Consider the following 19,501-nt stretch of genomic DNA (forward strand, 5'->3'; position numbering starts at 1 on the left):
CGGTGACTGACACCTGATGGTAGGTCCAGCTCCTGCGGGTCTCACGCCCTCTTCTGGCCTCTTTGGGCAATGCATATGTAGTACACGTGCATACATGTAGACACAACACACATATACAAAAATAAAAACAGACCTCCTTAAAAAGAAGCAAAGACAGCAGAGAAGAGTTGTGTGTCCGCCTGGCATTCCCTGAGTGGTGCCTAACACAGAGCACAGCGACTGCCCGTGAGGCATCTGGGCCATGTTGGGGTCATAGGCCCACTGAGAACCCCGGAGTCTAACCTTAACGCTCCACTACAGTCCCCCATTGACTCTGACTACCGTCATTAGGTCACTTGGGCTTGTAAAAGAACATGAATGCTCAACACGCCAAGATTGTGTGCTCCCAACGTGGGCTTTAGCAGGTAGTCCATAGCAATGAAATATCTCAAACTGAAGTTAGCTGTCAACTCGGGGTAAGGGGAGAGGTAGGGAACTGGAAAATATAGAATAGAACATGTGAGAACTACCTACATCCTTTCTTTAAAACTTCGATCCTGAATTTGTTTCTTTTCTATTGCTGTGGTAAGTTACCATGTATAAAATGTATAAAAGAGAGAGTTTGGCTGGACTTACGATTCCAGAGAGATAACATCTGTAATGGCTGAGCGACCAACCACATGGCGACGGGGCAGCTGGAGAAGCATCTGAGAGCCCTCATTTTGATCCACAAGCGGAAGGCAGAGAGTGCTAATGGGGAATGTCAGGTCCACCCCCCAGTGACACACCTCCTCCGTCAAGGCTTCCCCAACAGTCCTGCTGACTGGGAACCAAGTAGTCAAACACAGGAGCCAGCCTAAGGAGTCCATTCCCATTGGAAGACCTTAGATCTGTCAGCAGTCTGTGGCACGCCCCGTTCATGACTAGGCTTGCTTATTTTGGATACCTTTCCACAGCAACACACTTCCACCTCAGTGTTGATCGCGCTGTGACTCTTCCCCAGCTGTGCTATCCATTTTTTTCTTTTCTTTTTTTTTTTTAAAGATTTATTTATTTATTATATGTAAGTACACTGTAGCTGACTTCAGACACTCCAGAAAAGGGCATCAGATCTCGTTACGGATGGTTGTGAGCCACCATGTGGTTGCTGGGATTTGAACTCATGACCTTCGGAAGAGCTGTCAGTGCTCTTACCCGCTGAGCCATCTCACCAGCCCCATTTTTTTTCTTTTTAATGTTAGGAGCAAAGCATCTTTAAAAAAAAAAAAATAGGTTTTGCTACTATTTATTTATTTATATCCCAAATGCTGGCGCCCCTCTCAGTCCCCCTTACAGAGACCCTTCCCCACCCCTTCCCTTCGCCTCTGAGAGGGTGTGCCTCCCCCTGGATATCCCCCTAACCCGGCACATCAAGTTTCTGGCAGAAATTTTTATTTGTTTGGGAGGATCAATGTGTCTGTGAAAGGGCACGTGCTTGTGAGGGACAGAGGGCATCCAATGCCCTAGAGATAAAGTTCGAGGTTTTTGTCAGCTGCCACACATGGGTGCTGAGAACAGAGCGTGGGTCCTGTGGAAGACCTCTGTGAGTTTTAACAACTGGGATGTCTCTCCTATCCTGATTTTTTTTTTTCAACTGGAAGGAAGAAAGTTTTTTTTTAAATCAGAATTTAGTTTGAGGGCCTGGAGAGATGGCTCAGTGGTTAAGAACACTGGCTGCTCTTCCAGAGATCTGGGTTAAATTCAGCCATCTGTAACCTCAGTTTGGGGGAATCCGATGCCTTTTTCTGGCTTCTGAAGGCTCCAGGCATGCAGGTGGTACCCGACATACATGTTCTCAAAACACTCATAAAAATAAATTTTAAAAAAAATCTACTCTGATTGTCCACTGAGGCAGGAATTCCTGGATCTTTTCAATAAACCTTTGCCACTGTGACCCTGTAAAACAGTTACCGATAGACAGTAAACATTCATTAGTATTACATCAGGGTTTTTTATTCTTTTGAGTTGTATCTTAAATTTTATTAACTAACAAATGAAAGAGGCAGGTCTTCTCAGTTGACCAATTGAGGTCTCTGTCAGGTGTGGTGGCGCACACCTTGAATCTCAGCACTTGGGAGGCAGAGGCAGGAGGATTTCTGTGAATTTAAGGTCAATCTGGCACATAGTAAATCCCAGGAGAGCCAAGGCTACATAGTGAGACCCCCATCTTTTAAAAACGGGAATATGAGTTTTCTTGGTAACAGTAATGTACAGGCTAGAAATGTGTATCACTGTGGTGCATACAAATAATAAATATTTCTAGAAAGAATATATGGCTATGACCAGGCATGGCATATAGTAAGGTTTTATTCGGAAAAGCAAGTTCTTGACCTGAAAAGATTTTATTTGAGTTTCTGACACCCCTGTGTGTGTGTGTGTGTGTGTGTGTGTGTGTACCCGTGTGAAAGCAAGCAAGTGCGTGTGCATGTGAAGGGCACAAGGCCAACTTTAGGTGTCATCCCTGGGAGAGATCCACCTTGTTTTTTGAGACAGTGTCTCTCATCAGGGCTTGGGACTTGTGGGCTAGGCTGGATTTGCCGCAGTCAGATTTGTCTCTTGTCTCCTTATGCTGTGATTGCACGTGCGCCAACATACCTGGCTTTTTCTGGGGTGCTGAGAATCCAGCTCAGGTCCTCGCGTTCTCATAGCAAGCACTCTACAGACTGAACTACCTCCCCCACCTTTAGTTTTGTTTTTCTTGAGGCAATGTCTTATTCTGTAGCCCAGGCTAGCCCTAAACTCACAGCCATCATCTTGCCTCCCCCCTCCCCCCACACACACTCCACCCCATCCCCGGAATACTAGAATCACAGGCACGAGCCACCAGGCCTGGCTTTGAAAATGTTTGTTAACATCTGTTCTGTTCCAGACACCTCACCAGGGTGGCGGTAGGCACTGTTCGGGGTGAAACAGTCAGAGGGAGTTGGCATTGATCAGATAATCATCCCATTAAGGAAAGTGAGTGCTCTGGAGCACAGAGCATGGCCCCAGAAGCACTCCAGCCTGGAGTCCGAAGTGGCTTCCCGGACGGAAGGACACTCGAGCAAGCTGGAGAGAGTGGGCAGTAATTGGGGTGCTCATGGCTCCCAAAATAGAGAAAGCATGTCAAATACAGAGATGGCAGGCCTAGCAGAGCTTGTAGCAGAGACTAGCAGGGACGTCCAAGGCTTACCTTCTAAGCCGATGTAAAGGCCCAGACCTGAGGGAGTCTATCCTAAAGGCTGCAGAAAGCCCTGGGAAACATTCATGCTGCTATAGATGTTCCTGAGTATCCCGGGGATGGCCTGAATTTAACATGCACGAAATCTAGTGACGACTCCTCCTCATTCCCAACTCTCTGGCCATTCTTCTGGTCTATTTAAAACCGATCTCTTCTATTTCATCCTTGAGCCAATTAGTTACCAGTTTGTTCCTAAAATTCTCTAAAATTCTAGTCCATGGTGACAAATGCACTCAGTGTCACGCCTGCTTCCGTTGAAAGCCTCACTATCTTACCAGAGCTAGTGTAGTGTCTTCTAATTGTCTCTACCTTGCCTTTTACCCACTGCCACCTTGTCCCCAAAATAAACTGAAGATGGCTTCTCACGCATTCCCTGAGGTCCGCTGTGACCCGGGAGTGTGGGCTCACGCTTTTTTAAAATCCTTAAAAATAGCCTGATTGCTCTATAGTTTGTACCACGAAATTCACTCATTTAAAGTGTAGCACTAGATTATTTTTAGCATTTGCACAGTTACGCAGTCATCACCACACTTCAACATTAGAACACCTTTGTTGCCACCCAAAATAAGGCCAGACCCAGTGGCAGCCACTCCCACCCACAACCTTTCTGCAGACTTAGGGAAGCACCAATCTATTTTATTTCCTTAGATTTACTGGACATTTCACACAGACATAGTCACAGAACCTGTGTTCTCACATGAGTATCTCCTTTGAGATATGTTTAGTGTGTGCCAACACTTCATTTCTGTGAGAGAAGGCTATCCCACTGCATGGCTAGGTGGCCTGGAGTTCTGATTGCTTCTTGAGGTCTGATGTTTAAAGGTTTGAGTGGTGTGGTGCTAGCCCACCTCCATTTCCTATGAGTGCCTTGAACATGTACTGTTCAATAAGCCTCCATTGCAGTGTGCCGAGGACAAAGTCAAAATGGCCAGTGCTCTGCTTACTGTGAACACGCATTCCTCGGCCAACTCCCACTGAGCTCCCAGAGTAGGAAGGAAGCCGCCTGCTTCACACTGTGCTGTCACAACCTCACTTTCCCACACTGTCCTGGGCCCCTGCCGAGGAGGACGGGACACTCTTCCATTTAACTGGTGAAAAGTTACAGACCTTGGACAGTGTGAAGGCAAAGGTGACGATGTGAAGCAGAACATGAATAAAGTCTTAGGAGAGCAAAGCACCTGCCATAGAGCTTGGAGAGATAGGCCTACTGTCTGGGAGAGACCCACAGAGGGGTGTTTGTGACCTTGGCCACATACACCGGGAGGTGACGGAATTTCCCGAGTGCCTGATTCAGAAGTCTTCCAAAAATAGAAATCCATTCACTCTGCATGGAAAATTAGCCAGCACCGCGTTGGGGACAGACCCTGGGTGGACTGTGCACAGTACTTCCTGGAGGTGCTTTCTTTCAATCAGAAAACCTGCAATGTGTTGAACCTCCTTTTAGGGGAGAGGAAAAACTTAGTATCTGGAGTCCCAACCACCTCAGAGTAGCAGAGAACTGACACCCCTGGGCTAGATCAGCTCTCAAATAACAAGGAAGGCAGATACTACTGCATATATGTATAATACTAACTACTTACTAAGCATTACTTAACCTTTTCTTGCTTGTATATAGTATGTGTGTGCTCTGTGTGCATGCATGTGTGTCTCTGTGTGCCTGTGTATGTATGTGCATGTTTGTCTCTCTGTGTGTGTGTGCGCGCGCACACGCCTGTGGATGTGCACATGTGTGCATGTATGTCTATGTGTGCCTGTGTATGAGCTGTGTATTGTGTGTGTGCATGTGTGTCTGTGTGTGTGCATGTGCATCTCTCTGTGTGCGCACACACACACACACACACACACACACACACACACACACGTTTTGCTGAGGTCAAACCCAGGGCTTTGTGAGTTCAGCACAAGCTTTCTCTTGTGGCGCCATATCAACAGTCCAAGTTCATTTCCCTGTATGCTCCTCATGACAGCCCTGTGCAATGTGCTGAACAGATAACCCTCACCCTGTAAGAGGAAAAACCAAAACTAGCTAGCCCGTCAGAAGCAGATCCAGAGGCTTCTGACTTCTCAGCGTCTGCCCTTCCCAGTATGCCTTGCTACTAGGAGCCATGACTGACACTATTTAATAGTACCTGCCTCTTCCATGAATGGATAAAACTGATTTTGTCCACAGAGCCATGGGGGTGTTGATGTCCAAGCGGCAGACAGTAGAGCAGGTGCAGAAGGTGAGCCTGGCTGTGTCAGCCTTCAAGGATGGGCTACGGGACAGGCCTTCCATTAGACGTGGGGGTGAGCTGCCAGGGTCCCGCCGTGGCACTGTGGAGGGCTCTGTTCAGGAAGTACAGGAGGAGAAGGAAGCAGAGGCGAGCGCCCCCGTGGTCCAGGAAGAGAGCAATATCAACCGCGCAGCCTGGGAGCGGCTCCGAGATGGGCGTGGCGTCGAGCCTGAGGAGTTTGACAGGACCAGCCGATTCACGCCCCCTGCCTTCATCCGCCCCACCCGGAAGCTGGATGATGACAAACCTCCAGACATCTGCTTGGAACCCCGGGAGCCTGTGAGTGTTACGTTAAGGCAGCACATCCCTGTCTTAACCTTTACACGGATCAAAAAACAGGAAAAACAGGGAAAGCTAGGTGTGGTTGAAGCGAGGCTCAGCACCAGGAGATGGAGTGGAGTTCGGAACAGTCCTTTTCGCACAAGACAGGTTTAGATGTGACTCAGTGCAGGTTGCTTGCCTTACATGTTCAAGTCCCTGTGTTCTATCCCCGGTACCACAAAGGAGAACAGTGTTTCGCGTGAATAGAAATACTAGGTATATCTTGGATTAGTCGTGGGGAAGGACTTGAGATTTCCTGTGATAAGGAACGGTGGCATGGCAGTCCTAGTGCTCACCCTGTCATCTTTGGATTCTCACCCACAGAGGGCACTAACCCTTGGAGGGGACATTTGGGAAACTGAGAAGGGGGAACTGGGGTAAAGTACAGTGGCTGGGGGTTGCTACTGGTATGTGGTGTCAAGAGAGCTAGGAGTGTTAAATGTCATATAAAGCTTGGGACAATCAGTCATGCAGAGTATTATTCTCTATAAAATGCTAATAGAATCCCTGTTCAGAAACAGTAACAGAGCCCTAGGCAGCTTCCCGGTGCTCGTCCACCAGGAAGAACGCTTGCACCTTAACTGTGGCCCTAGAGAGGCCCGTCCCATGCGGCAGGCGTGGGATCTTGCTGTCTGTGCTTTCAAACCCTTCTCATTCCTGCAAGGTTGTCAACGATGAGATGTGTGACATCTGTGAAGTCTGGACCGCTGAGAGCCTCTTCCCATGCCGAGTCTGCACCAGGGTTTTCCACGATGGCTGCCTGCGCCGCATGGGCTACCTCCAAGGGGACAGTGCAGTGGAAGTGACCGAGATGGCCCATACAGAGACGGGCTGGAGCTGTTACTACTGTGTGAGTCTGGAATGCGGGGCAGAGGGAAACGGCGTTCTTCCCAGAGGCCTAGTCTTAAAAATGACTGTTTCTAAGTAGTGACCTAAGGGGCTTTTCTAATAGTGCATGCAAGGGTCCCGGAGCTAGAAAACCAATTCTTTGTTGTGAGGTGCACTATGTGGCACTTAAAAAACATGCCAGTCGCGAACAGGTCCAGTTGTAACACAGCAGACCTTGCCCAGTATGTTCCAAAGGGAGAAAACCACCCTCGGTTAAGAAACATAAAAAGAATAGACCTGACCAATCTAAAGTCATTCTGCATGGGGCAGTGGTTTCCTACAAGTCTGTGGCTGTCATTCCTTGTACTCATCTGAGAAACCAGCCTCCCTTCCAGCAGAGGCAGGTTCTGTGCCGGAAAAACACTTAGTCTCATGGTCCTCGCCTGACCTGCGGCCTGTTAGAAGCCCTTGTTCACCTCTGAAGTGATCGTTATGTGAGATAAAGAGCAACACTGCATTGATTCAGAACTCTGCAAACTATATATAAATGCCTTCCAACTTCTAATGGCAGAACGAATGTAAGGTTTCTGCTGAAAGCCAGACTCATAGCCATTTATCATCACGGCTGCGTGGAATCCCGGACTTCCCCGCCTGCTGTGCGGATGTCTTCCCTACTCCCTGGCTCGGTGTGAGGGGCAGCTGGCAACTGTCTTCCTCCGCTCTCTGCAGAAAGCAGATCGGTGCTACTTTCTGACTCTCCATCTATGGCTAATCCACAAAGTGAAGCCCACAAGTGACGTCCAGCTCCTGAAATACCTTCCCTGTAGAATATACCACACCAGACTCTGCTCTGCAGTCTTCCCCTCCCCTTCTGCCCCAGTCTGTATACACACGCACACGCACACGCACACAGCCACCTGGACACCAGCCTTTCCGCTTCAGCAACCCTGCCTGCCAGTGTGCTGCCGACATGAGCCTGGGTCAATCCGTGTCCCTCTTCTGTCTCCCGGGCACTCTCTGCTTCCTTCCCAGCTCGCTAGGGACCAGCTGCCGCCACCACCTCCACGCCACCACCTCCACGGGCCTTTTGCACACCCTTCCTCCCAGTTCATCCCTTGCTTTTCCCTCCACTCACAATCACACTCCTTAAGAGCATCTCAGTGCCTCCTGACTTCTCTGCCCTCCAGAGTGACCTCCGCCGTCAGCATTTTGTTGAGTTCGCTTGTGTTGAAGCCATGAACGGACTTCTGACTGTTCCTCAGGCATCTTCTTAGCCTTTTCCCTTGTTTCCTCCTCTTTCTCCTGGCAGTTAATTATTTTCTAGAATTTATACAATATGTGCAAGCTAGAGAAAATGTTTTGAAATAACAAATCCTCGGATGCGTGTCCGACCACTGCTAGCACCGCCTGCTGTGCCGTGCCGCAGTCTTCGCTTGGTACCCAGTACTCCCAGGCTCTTCCAGTCTTCTCTGGCCACTCCTTCTCCACACCCGTGGTTTGTTCCAGTTCTAGATGCTGTATTCCTCAGGATTCCATTGTCTTTCTCACTGTATTCGTCATCTTTGAGTGACTTTGTCCTATAACCCACTATCAAAATATTAACGATGCCTGTATCTGTGCCCAGACTTCAATTTCCTGCCTCAGGGGCTTATCCATCTTGGTGTCTCACCAGTACTTCATGCTCAGAATGTCCCGAAATGAACTGATGTCCCTGCCTACTCCTGTTCTTTCTCCATTCCTTTCTTCTGTGAGCAGTAGTATCTATCATTCACCGGTTTCCCAGCCCCTGCTCTTCTGGTACCCTCCCTCATCCCTCACTGCCTGTACATCAGCAGTTTCAATGACCTCTGACACCTCTCGCTTCTTCCCCTCCCCTGTCCCCTGGGTTTAGCCACCCGCTTTCTCTTACCTGTGCCTCTGGAACAGCACGCGCCGGCGATCCATACCACCAGATTTTGCTCTTCTAATCCATTTTCCCTCAGAAGTCAGAGATCTGACCGTAACAGCTGCCCCTCTGTGCCTCCTCACTGTCCTTAGAGTAAAGGCCTGAGTTACGGGGCCCATCAAGGCCATCTGAGGAGTGTCACAATTCTTCATTTCGAGTTTTCCCCGATTGCCTTCACACTCACATGCAGCAGCCACACAGAGAACCAAACACCCCAGTGCTGTGCACACTCATGTGCCCAGGACACGCCAGGCGCTCCGTGACAGAACCATTGGATTGCTTGTGAAACTCACGCAATGTCTGAGTCTGCTCCTGGGTACCATTTTAGGAGGAAAGTTAACTAATCATTACAGAGAACCTTCAATAGTAATGCTAACAAAATAAGACTGCTTGATACTGTTTTAGTAATTAAACTTCTATGACACCATAAAAATTAGCTTTGTTTAGAGACATTTCAAAACCATTCTTGAGCCATTTAAAGCTTCACAACCCACTAGAAGCAGGGCTACCTGTTTATTATAACTAAAATGTGCTTTAAGCCCAGCCACAAAGCCAGTGGACATAAAATAAATACACACTGAGCAGCTGATGGGTGGAGCTAGGACCTACAGCCGAGTACCCATCTCCCTTTACATCCACAGCAGCTTTGGGGATTGCTTCTGCGGCATCCCTAGGCCAGCTCACAGGCTAACTTGGAAGCAGGTATTGAATAAAGAGACTGGGCCAGAGCCAGAACATCTGGATTCTAGGGGGGATTCATCCCTAGAGTCACTCAGCTCCAAGCAGATCTTCCCTCTTTCTGGAGCCCCCCCCCCTCTCCTTGACAGCGGCTGGGTGGTTGGGATCAGGGGGGTTGACCTCCTCTCTGGTGGAGGTGCTGTTTCCATCTCTCTTGATCCTTAGCTTTTCCCTTGTCACTGGCCTGTGTGGCCACTAGCTAACTCCACTTCTACTTTCTTTCAGGACAACCTTAACCTGCTGCTTACTGAGGAGGAGATGTACAGCCTCATGGAGACCTTTCAGCGGTGTAAAGTCATCCCTGGTAAGCCGGCTGGCACTGCTGAGAAGGGGCCAGACATCCCCTTTTATCCTTCCCGGGGTGAACGGTGGGGTTTGGGGAGTTAGGGTGAACGGCACCCACTTCCACCACAGCTCCCCCAAGTTCCTCTGGCTACCCGAGGCATGACATGACAGGAAGTGGGGCCGCGGGGCCCTGAGGGTGCCCTGGAGGCCAGTGAAGGTGCCCAAGGTGAAGAAGGTGGCTGTGGCCAACAAGGGTGCCTCCCACAGATTGCTCCCTGACACTAGAGGACTTTGTGCGCTACCGCCACCAAGCAGCAAAGCGAGGGGAGAGCAGCAGGGCCCTGACTGATGAGCAAGAGGAGCAGGCAGCCCGCCAGTTTGCAGCCATGGACCCTGAGCAGCGGGGTCACGTAGAGTGGTCCGACTTCTTGTCCCACGAATCCCTTCTGCTGCTGCAGCAGCTGCGTCCCCAGGTGAGGAGTGGCGGCAGTGAATGTCGGTGGGTGACAGAGGTCTAGATGCATGCAGGGCGTGTCGGGGAGCACCGGGAACTGTCTAAGCAAGAGTGTGTGCGTGCGTATCAGGAAAAGGTTCCCGCAAGAGTGCGTGCGTATCAGGAAAAGATTCCGGTCCGTCCAGCGACAGAAGACCAGTGACCAGGGCTGCTTAAGAAGAACGGCTGCTTCCAGACTCCTCCTCTAAAAATGACTGGCTACCAAAAAACCTATCTCTTCTTCCCCAGAACTCTCTCTTGAGGCTTCTTACGGTCAAGGAGAGGGAACGAGCCCGGGCCACCTTCCTGGCACGGGGCAGAGGGAACACCATCAGCGAGGCGGAGTGCCACCATGCCCGGCACTCCTGGTTTTGTAAACGCCTTACCCAGGCTCCTTCCTGCAGTGTCAGGTCTGCGCCTTCCCAGCCCTGCCCCGCCTAACCCCTCTCTCTTAGCCCCCCTCCTCCTCTTTCTCCCTGGAGGTGTTTGGGGGTAGCATGTAGTTTCTTTTCTAATCCTATGGGCAGAAGATCTGCCCCGTGAACTAAGTAGAGGGCAGCAATCCTATGGGCAGTCTGTGGGACTGCCTCTGTCTCGGAAAGACTGGACGGGCACGACTAGGACCATGGGTTCGCCCGAGTTTGGGAGGAGTCGGGGTCTGTTGCTGTCCCACTGCTAACGTCATGCTCTCGTGCCTGGCAGCATCAGCCACGTGGGTCCTATAGCAGACGGCAGCCCAGCTGCCAGCAGTAGCAAGAGTCGGGAGAAGACCCCGCTGCCCACGGGGCAGGAGTCCAGGTGAGCTGACCCTCGTCTGACCCTCATCTCTACTGTCTATAGCTCCCACTCCCGTAACACCCACGTAAATAAAGAAGGCATTACTACACCTGCCCCAGGACAGCAAATGCTCACCCTAGAATCCAGGCTCCAAAGGGACACATTTCATCCCGGGTCTCCAGGGCAAAACAACTGGTCTGCTAGCTTTGTAGCAGAGCCGACCCTAACTGTATTAGTCATGAGGCAAACCCCCCTGAGTTTTGTCCAGTCCAAGGCAAACAGCCACTGGGATCGGGCCTTCTGGGCCTTCCGGATCTTCCGTGCCCTGCCTTGCAAACCTGTTCTCTCCCTCTGCAGATATGTGGATTGGCCCACCTTCCTAAGAGAGAACGTCATCTACATCTTGGCTGCTCGTCCTAACAGTGGCGCCATCCACCTGAAGCCCCCAGGATAGGTGGGGCAGAGAAGTTCAGTTCTGGGACGGTGGCATCCTCTCTCTCTCCTTTCCTTTCTTTTTCCTTTACCAACCTCTGGCACTGAGACTCATGGGGATGGGACACTGCCAACATCTTAATTTGTCATTAAGCTTTATGGCACTGAAGCCACCGTTCCCCTCACAACAGAGGCAGTATGTATATTGCCACAGTAAGAGGCCCCGAGAGCTGTGGCATTACCTGCTATGGATCACCTCCTGCCCGCACATCATAAAACTACCTGCCACCTCACGCATACGTGTGTGCACATGCACATACAGCCACATACATGCCTGGACATCCATGCCTTCAAACTCCTGGTTCTTTCTTCGATGAAAAAGGACCAAAACCCTTTTGTTGAGCCCCCCTGGTTTAGATAAGAGGGTCTCTTCTCACTCTTTGTATTGGCCAGTTCTGATTCCCAGGGGAAAGAAGGGGACAGATTAAATTCACTTCCCCTCCAGGAAGTGCTGAGAGATCCCCCTGCCCACGGGGAAACGCCCTTCGGTGATGACCACTGTTATTTGTAAGTGTCTGTATGTCCCTCAGGTGTGCCATGGTGGGAGAACAGTTCAAAACCATCCCGAAGTTTGTGTCTAAATTCTGATTCCTCATGATAGAGAAGGAACCTAGCTTGTGGGTTTCTGCCTGGAGAAAGTGGAGACAGTCTCTCCCAGAGAGCCAGAATTTCTAGGAACATTTCAGCCAGGTCATCCAACTTCACAAGTCCTGAGCAGGACAGGAAAACCAAGATGAGACTCCTGGTCCCTAGTCTTCAAATGGCCCAAAGCTCTAGGGACCCGAGAGGAACAGATACACTGGCAGGGATCACTCTGTGAGATGCTTTAGCCTAAGTGATGGCCTCAGAGGCCAATGAGGATGCAGAAAAGAAAGCCCGGGCTTTTCCTACTTTCCAGCCCAACTCAGCCACTGACATAGAACAGTGGCATCATATGGAGGGTAAGCCAGCCTCTTACATAGCCTAGAGGCGCTCTGCAGAATGCCTACGCAGTTGTGCTTTTTAAGAAGAGACAACAAAGGCATGAGAAGATTTGTATCTCAACTGTCAAGAAGTCCTAGTCAGCGTCAGAAGGGGGACAGTGTGTTCTTCTCCCGTCGCCCCAGTTGCTGCCTCTCCCTGATGCTCGCTCTGCGTCTTCCCCTCTGTGCTAGGAGATGGAGCTAGCCTGAGAGGACCTTGTGGACAAGTGGAGAACGCCATGGGCGTAGCAAGCTTGGCCTCTAGGCTTTGTTCAACCCCATCACCCAGTTCTGAAGCTCTCAAGTCAGTACATGGGGTGGGTCAGCCCTAAGACCTAGGGATCCAGTTCTGGATTTCTATCTTTCAAACAGATGACTTAGGTGTGGCCAGTTCCGACGACTAGTTCTTCAAGAGAGAATTGAGCCAAGTCCCGCAGAAAGCTTGCCTTGTCTCCACGGCTGAAAGCACTTGTACTAAAGTGGATGCTTTCGGGAGAAGGCACACGCTGCTCGGTGTTGAGAGGTTCGGATGCTGTGGGCATCTCCAGCCAAGCCTTGCTGAGAGCCCTGCATGCTCTCCTTCTGTAGGACCTGCCTTACCTAGAAGCGGGGTAGCATACTGCTGGAGACAGATTATTTAGGGCCGAAATGAAACAGGCAGGAGATACATTTTGAAACCCACAGCTTTTAAAAACTATTACTTAAAGCTGGGCATGGTGGTACATAGGCACAGAGGGGCAGAGGCAGGTGGATCTCTATAAGTTGAAGGTCAGACTAATCTAAACAGCAAGTTCTAGGCCAGCCAGGATTACACAAGTGAGACTTGGTCTCAAAAACAACAATGAAAACGACTCGGCCATGCTCCCAGGACTGATCAGTAAGATGGCCTGTTATTGAATCGAGTCGAAAACAAAGCACAAACCTGCTGGGCTCAAGGACTGCATCTGCAGCAGCCAACCCTGGGGTTTTCCATTGAGAAGAGTAAAGCAGGCTAAATTCAGGGGCTCTTGCTCACTCTCCCGATGAGTCATCTTTCTCTCTCTCTCTCTGTGGCTGTGGGCCACCGAACGGCGCAGAGATAACTCATCTCTGGGCTTCGGGGATTGGACAGTGCTTGTCTGCCACTCCCCAGCTGTGGACACTGGGAGTCCATCTCTTCTTGTTCCGTGGTCCTTTACAGACCAAGACGATGCTTACCACTTTGGAGCAGCTGTTTCTTGCTCCTGTACAGTTGAGTGGCAGAAGCCCACAGGCTGAATCGGACTGTGCAGAGCCAGCCCCACAGCTCATCCTCAACAGGACCAGACCTGTCTGGGATCACCTCTCTACCCAGGACGGCACAGGACAGCTGACCTCTTCTCCATAAGCATCCAGTGTTGTCCCAAAGGGAGGGACCACTGCTCCCTAGTCCATTGTTACAGAAGCCCACCCCAGCCCTATGTCCATAATCTCTCTTTGATGTGGGCTTCCTGAAGCCCCCTGCAGTGTTTATAGAGGAACACTTTCATCAACCTAGTAAGACTCATTCCCTTTCCAAGCCTTTCTATCAATCACTGTGACTGTCTGAAATTCTGCCAAGTGCAAAGATTAATGTCTGGCTCTGATGAGGGTCTGAGAAATGTTTCAGTCTTTCCTGTCTTGGCTGCCGAAAGTTAAGATCAATACTTCTCTCAACACCGTCCATCCTGAGCTCCAACCGAGAGAGGCTTGGGTTGCATATATACTTCTCTGAAGACCAAGCCTGGTTTTCATCCAGAAGTTCTCATCCCTATATTCAGATTAACTAAGGGAACATCAGGATGCCACAGCAGAGCCGCAGGGTCAGAGTTGCTGAGAGTGGCTCAGCACTGCATAACCTCTCCAGGTCTGTCCCTTGGCCTCCTTCCCCCACAAGACATTTGAGCAGCGGCCCCTATGGTATCCCAGGGATGAAGCAGTTTCCTTATTCTTAGGTACTGATTCAACTCAAGTGCTCTTCCTTTGAGGAAAGCTGCAGCAGAAGCCATGAATACATTGCCTCTTTCTACCCTCCGCCCAAGCAATGGGCTGGCAGGGTAAACACTTGCCTTCCTGGCCCTAGTGCTTCCTAAGGGAGGTCGCCTGGACCTTGTTTAAGTGGCCAAGTCTTGGAGTTCCCCCATTCCTATCACCAAAACAGAAAGCACAGAATTCAACTGCCTGGGAAGAGGGCACTCCACTGGGAAGTGGGTGCCAGGGTTGTCCCATGCCTTAGTCCAAAGCACAATAATCATTGCAGGCATCATGGCTTCCCAAAGTGCATAAATCTGTAAGGCTAAGAGAAAGGATCAACAGAAACTGTCTAGTAGGGGCCCACCCAGCCGTGACTCCCCGAGAGCCAAAAGCAAGCAACCTTGAGGCATGAAACTTGAACTGGCAGCAGGCTCTGGTAGTCCGTGTCTCCTTCCAACCAGCAGAGTAAAGACACAGACACAGGTGTGCACCGCATATGTATGTGGAGAGACACAAGTATATAGAGTCATTCATGGCCCAGAGCATGGAAAATAGGGGCAGGTCTTGTCTGGACTGATGGTTAAGAGACCCGTTTCCATTCTGGAAATCCATTCCGAAAACTGTATCACTCGGCAGCATCTTCATAGTGCAAGCATCGAAGAGTGCCGTTACACAGACCGAACAGCTACCACGCTAGTCGGCAATATAACCTGTGGGACCACCATCGTGCATGCCATCTGTTGTTGGCTGAAATGTCACTAGGTGGCACGTGACTATTCTGTGCTTGGCACTAAAAGGCCAAACAACCTTGGTGCCAAAATTTCAGAACATCCTGACAGCACCTGTAACCATGGCCCCTTTCTAGCCTGCCATTTACAGTGGAGCCAAACCACCGCGTCCTCCTTGCCATCTGGGTTTTGTTTGCTCGCTGTATCTCTCTCGTCCTGCAGCCCAGACAAAGGAGCTCTTGAGTGGGCATGATCAGTATACGGCCTGGTCCCACAGCTCAGCCCGGGAATATGGTGAAGCAGAGCGTTCCTCCTTCTGTTGCTGGCCTATTGCCACTGTGTTTGGCAACCTTGTAAAGAAAATGATAGGCTACAGAATTCCCACTAGACCAACACTCAAGAAAAGTTGCTTCCCTCTGGGATGCATGCCCCAGGGGCCCAGAGCTTGGAGTCACGGGTTAGGTCTTATCTAGACAAATAGTTTAGAAGCCCATCCCATTCTAGTTTGAAATAGAAAGGGTTGCCCTTTCTATATCCATAATCAGCAAAGGCCTTCAAGTTCAGCCTCCAAGCATTAGGGGATATCCGTGGTTTGTTTCCAGCCAAACAGACTGGGAGGGGGCTCTGAGATCCCTTCAGTAAGGGAGAACCCAAGGCCCTCTGGCTCCTTGTGCCCTTCCCGTGTACTTTCCTGCTGAAGGTAACTTGACAGTAATCAGAGGGGACCAACCCCAAGCCCTGTCTTCCTGTCTACAGCTGCATGATCCTCCCTATGACAGCCTTCACAGTCCTCCAAGCAGGAGCCCCCAGAGGCCGGGCACTGCAGACACCATAATAAACAGATTGCAATGTTGTTTCTGCTACTTGCTTCCTAGTGTTTGGGGAACTCTCCCATTTCCCTGTCGTGTTCCATCAATGACCAATTCCTGGCCCAAGTATCAAACAGGACACTGTAGCTTTCAGTCCAATTCAGTGGCCATATTCTTCGCATGCACATGTGGTGTCTGTCAAAGCTTGCTTCAAGGGACCTGCTACCGTTGTAGTCTAGCACCTCTCCTCCCTCCCGACTCTCAAAACAGACCGAGAACCGGGCTTGTAGCCACATTACTGAAGCTTCCACCGTCGACACAACTTTTACACCTCAGCTTCCATACCTCTTCCCCTAGGGCAGGGAGTGTCCACCAGGCTCAAGATGATACCACAAGAGTCCCTTCTTATCTCCAGACTCAGGGAAACTGAGCAGAAGGAGTAGCAGAAGGCATAAAAAGTTAGATCCTGGGCTAGCCATGAAGATGGCTTCAGAGAGCAAAGGCGCTTACTGTCAAGCTGATGAACTGAGTTCAATCCCCACGGCAGATGATGAGAACCAACTCCTCTAAGTTACCCTCTGATCTCCACGTGTGTCATAGCATGCGTACATACACAAAATAAGCATGAAATTAAAAAATTAAAATCCTGTATCTCTGTGAACAACAAGGATTCCACTTGGCAACCCTAGCCGGAGATTTCCTCCCTCCTAGGAATGTTTCTCTCAGCAGCTGCCTCTTGCTCCCAGGGCCTGCTGGAACCTCCCCTGCACACAAGCCTCCTCCTGTCCCGCCCTGGCTCAAGGATGTCCCCCTCTGTCTTTCAAGAAAGCCAAAGAGAAACAGTTCTACTCAATTCTCCAATCAAGTTAGACCCAGTGTTCTCCCAGACTCCATTTTTCCCCGGGATTCTCTGGATCCAGCCTTTGCACACCTATTTCCTCATCTGCAGAAAAATCTAGAACACATCCCTGTCGTGTCTGCTTTTTAAACGGATAGGAAAACAAAAACAGAATGAGTGAACAGCTAGGATTCCCTGGGAAGCTGTGGTCCACCCTCCATCCTTCCGCAGTCCCAGGCATAGCTGGAGGTGCCGCCGGTAGCCTCTGTCCACAGTGCTGAAGTCACAGCCAGCTACAGGCCGGCTGTCCTTTGTTCACACTTTAAGTAAACATCAAATGTAGAGGTTTCCAAGCTCAAAGACTGCCCTCAAATTCAAAAAGTATCATCAAAATGTTTTTATTTAACTTATTTCAAGTTTTTTTTCCAAAACCATAATAGACCAGAGATGAATCATCACCTCAGGGTAAAAAAGCTTGCGGTTTTAAGTTGGCATGAGTGATCTATATGAGCTAGCTACCAAAAAAGAAAAAATTTTTTAAAAAAAACTAATGCAACCTGAGGCTACATGGAAAAGAGAGGCAAGCCATCCTGTTCATTCCTGCCAACCCTCTGGGGACAGACCAATCAGAGTCAAGTAGCACAGACTGAAAGCCCGGAAAGGCTGGAATCAAACAAGGCGGATGAAGAACCCGGAAAGGCATGGATCCTGGAGTGGGTGGACATGCGGGTGCAGAAGGCTGACAATTGGCAATATTTTGGCCTATAAAGATGAAGAGGTCTCTAAAAACAGAGCTCAGGTGAAGAGCGAGCATTGTGAGAATACAGCGTCCTTCTCCATAGAACCAAGGACAACTGAATTACCATGGAGGGCAGCGAAGCCACCAAAACATTTGACACAGTGCTGAGTCTCAGGGTGAGATACCTTACCAGGTCCCCTTAACAGCTGGGGTGCCAGTCAACTCTGAGCGCCTTCTTGCACCCTCCCAGCTGATCTGGAGATATATCTGTAAGCTCAAGCAGTCACATGACTTTAAAGTTTAGGTATCAAAAAGCCAAAACTTCTTTAGTTCACTGATAGGCTCCTGGAAGCTTTCCTTGAGAATCTTATGCTACACGCCCCCTGCTGGCCAGCCCTAAAACTGACATCTCCATTCTAAAGCGGAAAAATAACTCAGACCCCAAGGCACTACTTACTCATCATTGTAAGCTTTGAAGCTCAAGGAGATGCCAACAAGTACCAAGAAGTTAGATTGCTGGCCAATGCTCAGTCACTGAAAAGAACAGGAAGTGAGGGTGTCAGTAAGCCTAAGTGTCTAGCATTAAAATTAGGGCTCAACTATGTCTAAGAAATAAGCTGAGGCTGGGGCTGGGTTCAAGGGATTCCCTTGGCCAAGACTGTAACTGGAGTAAGTATCTCAGGCAGACGCCAGAGGTGGGTTTCTGTGTGGGACCAACCGTATGTCCCTATGTCGCCACAAAGCACGCATCAAATGAGATGCTACCACAAGGAGTCGGTCTGCATTCAAAGCAGTATTCCTGTGTCCAGGTGAGACATAAGAGATGAGTACCCGGTCCCTGGAGAGCTCCAACCACGGATGCCACCGGGGGACCAGTAGGAGAGATGAGAGACAGAATAAAGCAGCCTCTGGTTTCTTGGTAGTCGCTGGCTTTAAAAATGATAACAGACTGAGGAGCCTCAAAAGGAGAACGTCCCAGCGTCATGTTAAAGCCTCCTCACATGCCACACTGCCACATACAAATCGTGGGTTCAGTTTGGGGAAAGGGGCAGCCCAAGAGCCAACGCTGTCCCTGCGTAGGGCTGGCAGCTGTGGGGGGTAGTCTCCCTTGCCTCCAGGATTCGGTTTCTACTAGCAACGGGGCCTGGCATCCTCCCACACCCAGATCTTAGCAACCATGAGAGCCCCTGGCAACTGCTGCCATGGTGACAAGACAGGGAACTAGGAACAGGCCAAGGGGGGAAGCACTTCCTCTGGAGGATTTGGGATGTGTGCAAGATAGGGGCTCCCCCTCCCATACACAGTCTGTGAGGGAACATGTGCTCCTGCTTAAACACCTCCTCACTGGCACCCACCCCCACCCCTCTGCCCACAGGTTCCGGTTCCCTCAGGGTGAGGAAATGAGGGACACCTAGGGTTATGACGTCTCCATGAGGAGGGAGGACAAGTGGGGGTGTCTGGAGCCAACATGATCACAGATGCGTACATACACTGGCAGAAATGGTGTCAATAGCCACATACTTCCCTCATTCCTCGTCATGGAGTGATGCCTACACAGCCATTTATTTAATCATACCTGTGTGCCGACACAAAGCCACATACCTATATCAAGTACAGAATCAGGCATACTAATACTCACACAGATACATGCTTACAAGCGGACTCATGATTATAACAACCCCAATCAGACGCACACATTTCTAGTTGCACTCACACACCCAGATATCCCTGAACACACAGTAAGAGTCAATGACATTTACATTAGTCGAATGCCATGTTCGGAACTAAGACATGTGTCACCTTAATTAACCCCCCAGAACAGCCCTGTGAGCTCCTCCTGCTGCTCAGCCCATTTGCCCAGAACAAATGAGGTGTGGGTTGGCCAGTGCCCTGGGAAGGTCAGCAGGCTGACTGGCTCCAGCACTCCCATTCTTACAGTCTATGCTGCCCTGTGTTCTCTGGGTCAGATGCCCTAGAAAGTAGGGTGAATGGCAACAATAGTGATCCAGGCAGACAGTGAAGTGTGGGTCACCACTTTGAGGACATAAACCTCCAGGCTGACAG

The 19,501-nt window shown here is 50.1% G+C and overlaps 1 protein-coding gene across 11 annotated transcripts in view; it reads left to right on the forward strand.

Moving 5' to 3' along the window:
- Positions 1–16,488, forward strand: part of Phf24 (PHD finger protein 24) — a 28,704-nt gene extending 12,216 nt beyond the window's left edge. For 6 of the 11 annotated variants that reach the window (XM_029533340.1, XM_029533339.1, XM_029533341.1 and 3 more), the window contains exons 3-9: positions 5,409–5,790; positions 6,497–6,682; positions 9,569–9,647; positions 9,896–10,101; positions 10,371–10,531; positions 10,824–10,919; positions 11,256–15,904. In XM_029533340.1, coding sequence (XP_029389200.1) covers positions 5,413–5,790; positions 6,497–6,682; positions 9,569–9,647; positions 9,896–10,101; positions 10,371–10,531; positions 10,824–10,919; positions 11,256–11,352 — 1,203 coding nt within the window. In that variant the 5' untranslated portion in view covers positions 5,409–5,412 and the 3' untranslated portion in view covers positions 11,353–15,904. Of the gene's footprint in view, positions 1–5,408; positions 5,791–6,496; positions 6,683–9,568; positions 9,648–9,895; positions 10,102–10,370; positions 10,532–10,823; positions 10,920–11,255 lie in introns of all 11 variants that reach the window. The other 5 variants (XM_029533346.1, XM_029533345.1, XM_021222258.2 and 2 more) reach the window with 3 other exon arrangements.
- The last annotated feature ends 3,013 nt before the right edge of the window (positions 16,489–19,501 follow it).

Source organism: Mus pahari, chromosome 22 (assembly GCF_900095145.1).
Source record: "Mus pahari chromosome 22, PAHARI_EIJ_v1.1, whole genome shotgun sequence".
NCBI lineage: Eukaryota > Metazoa > Chordata > Mammalia > Rodentia > Muridae > Mus > Mus pahari.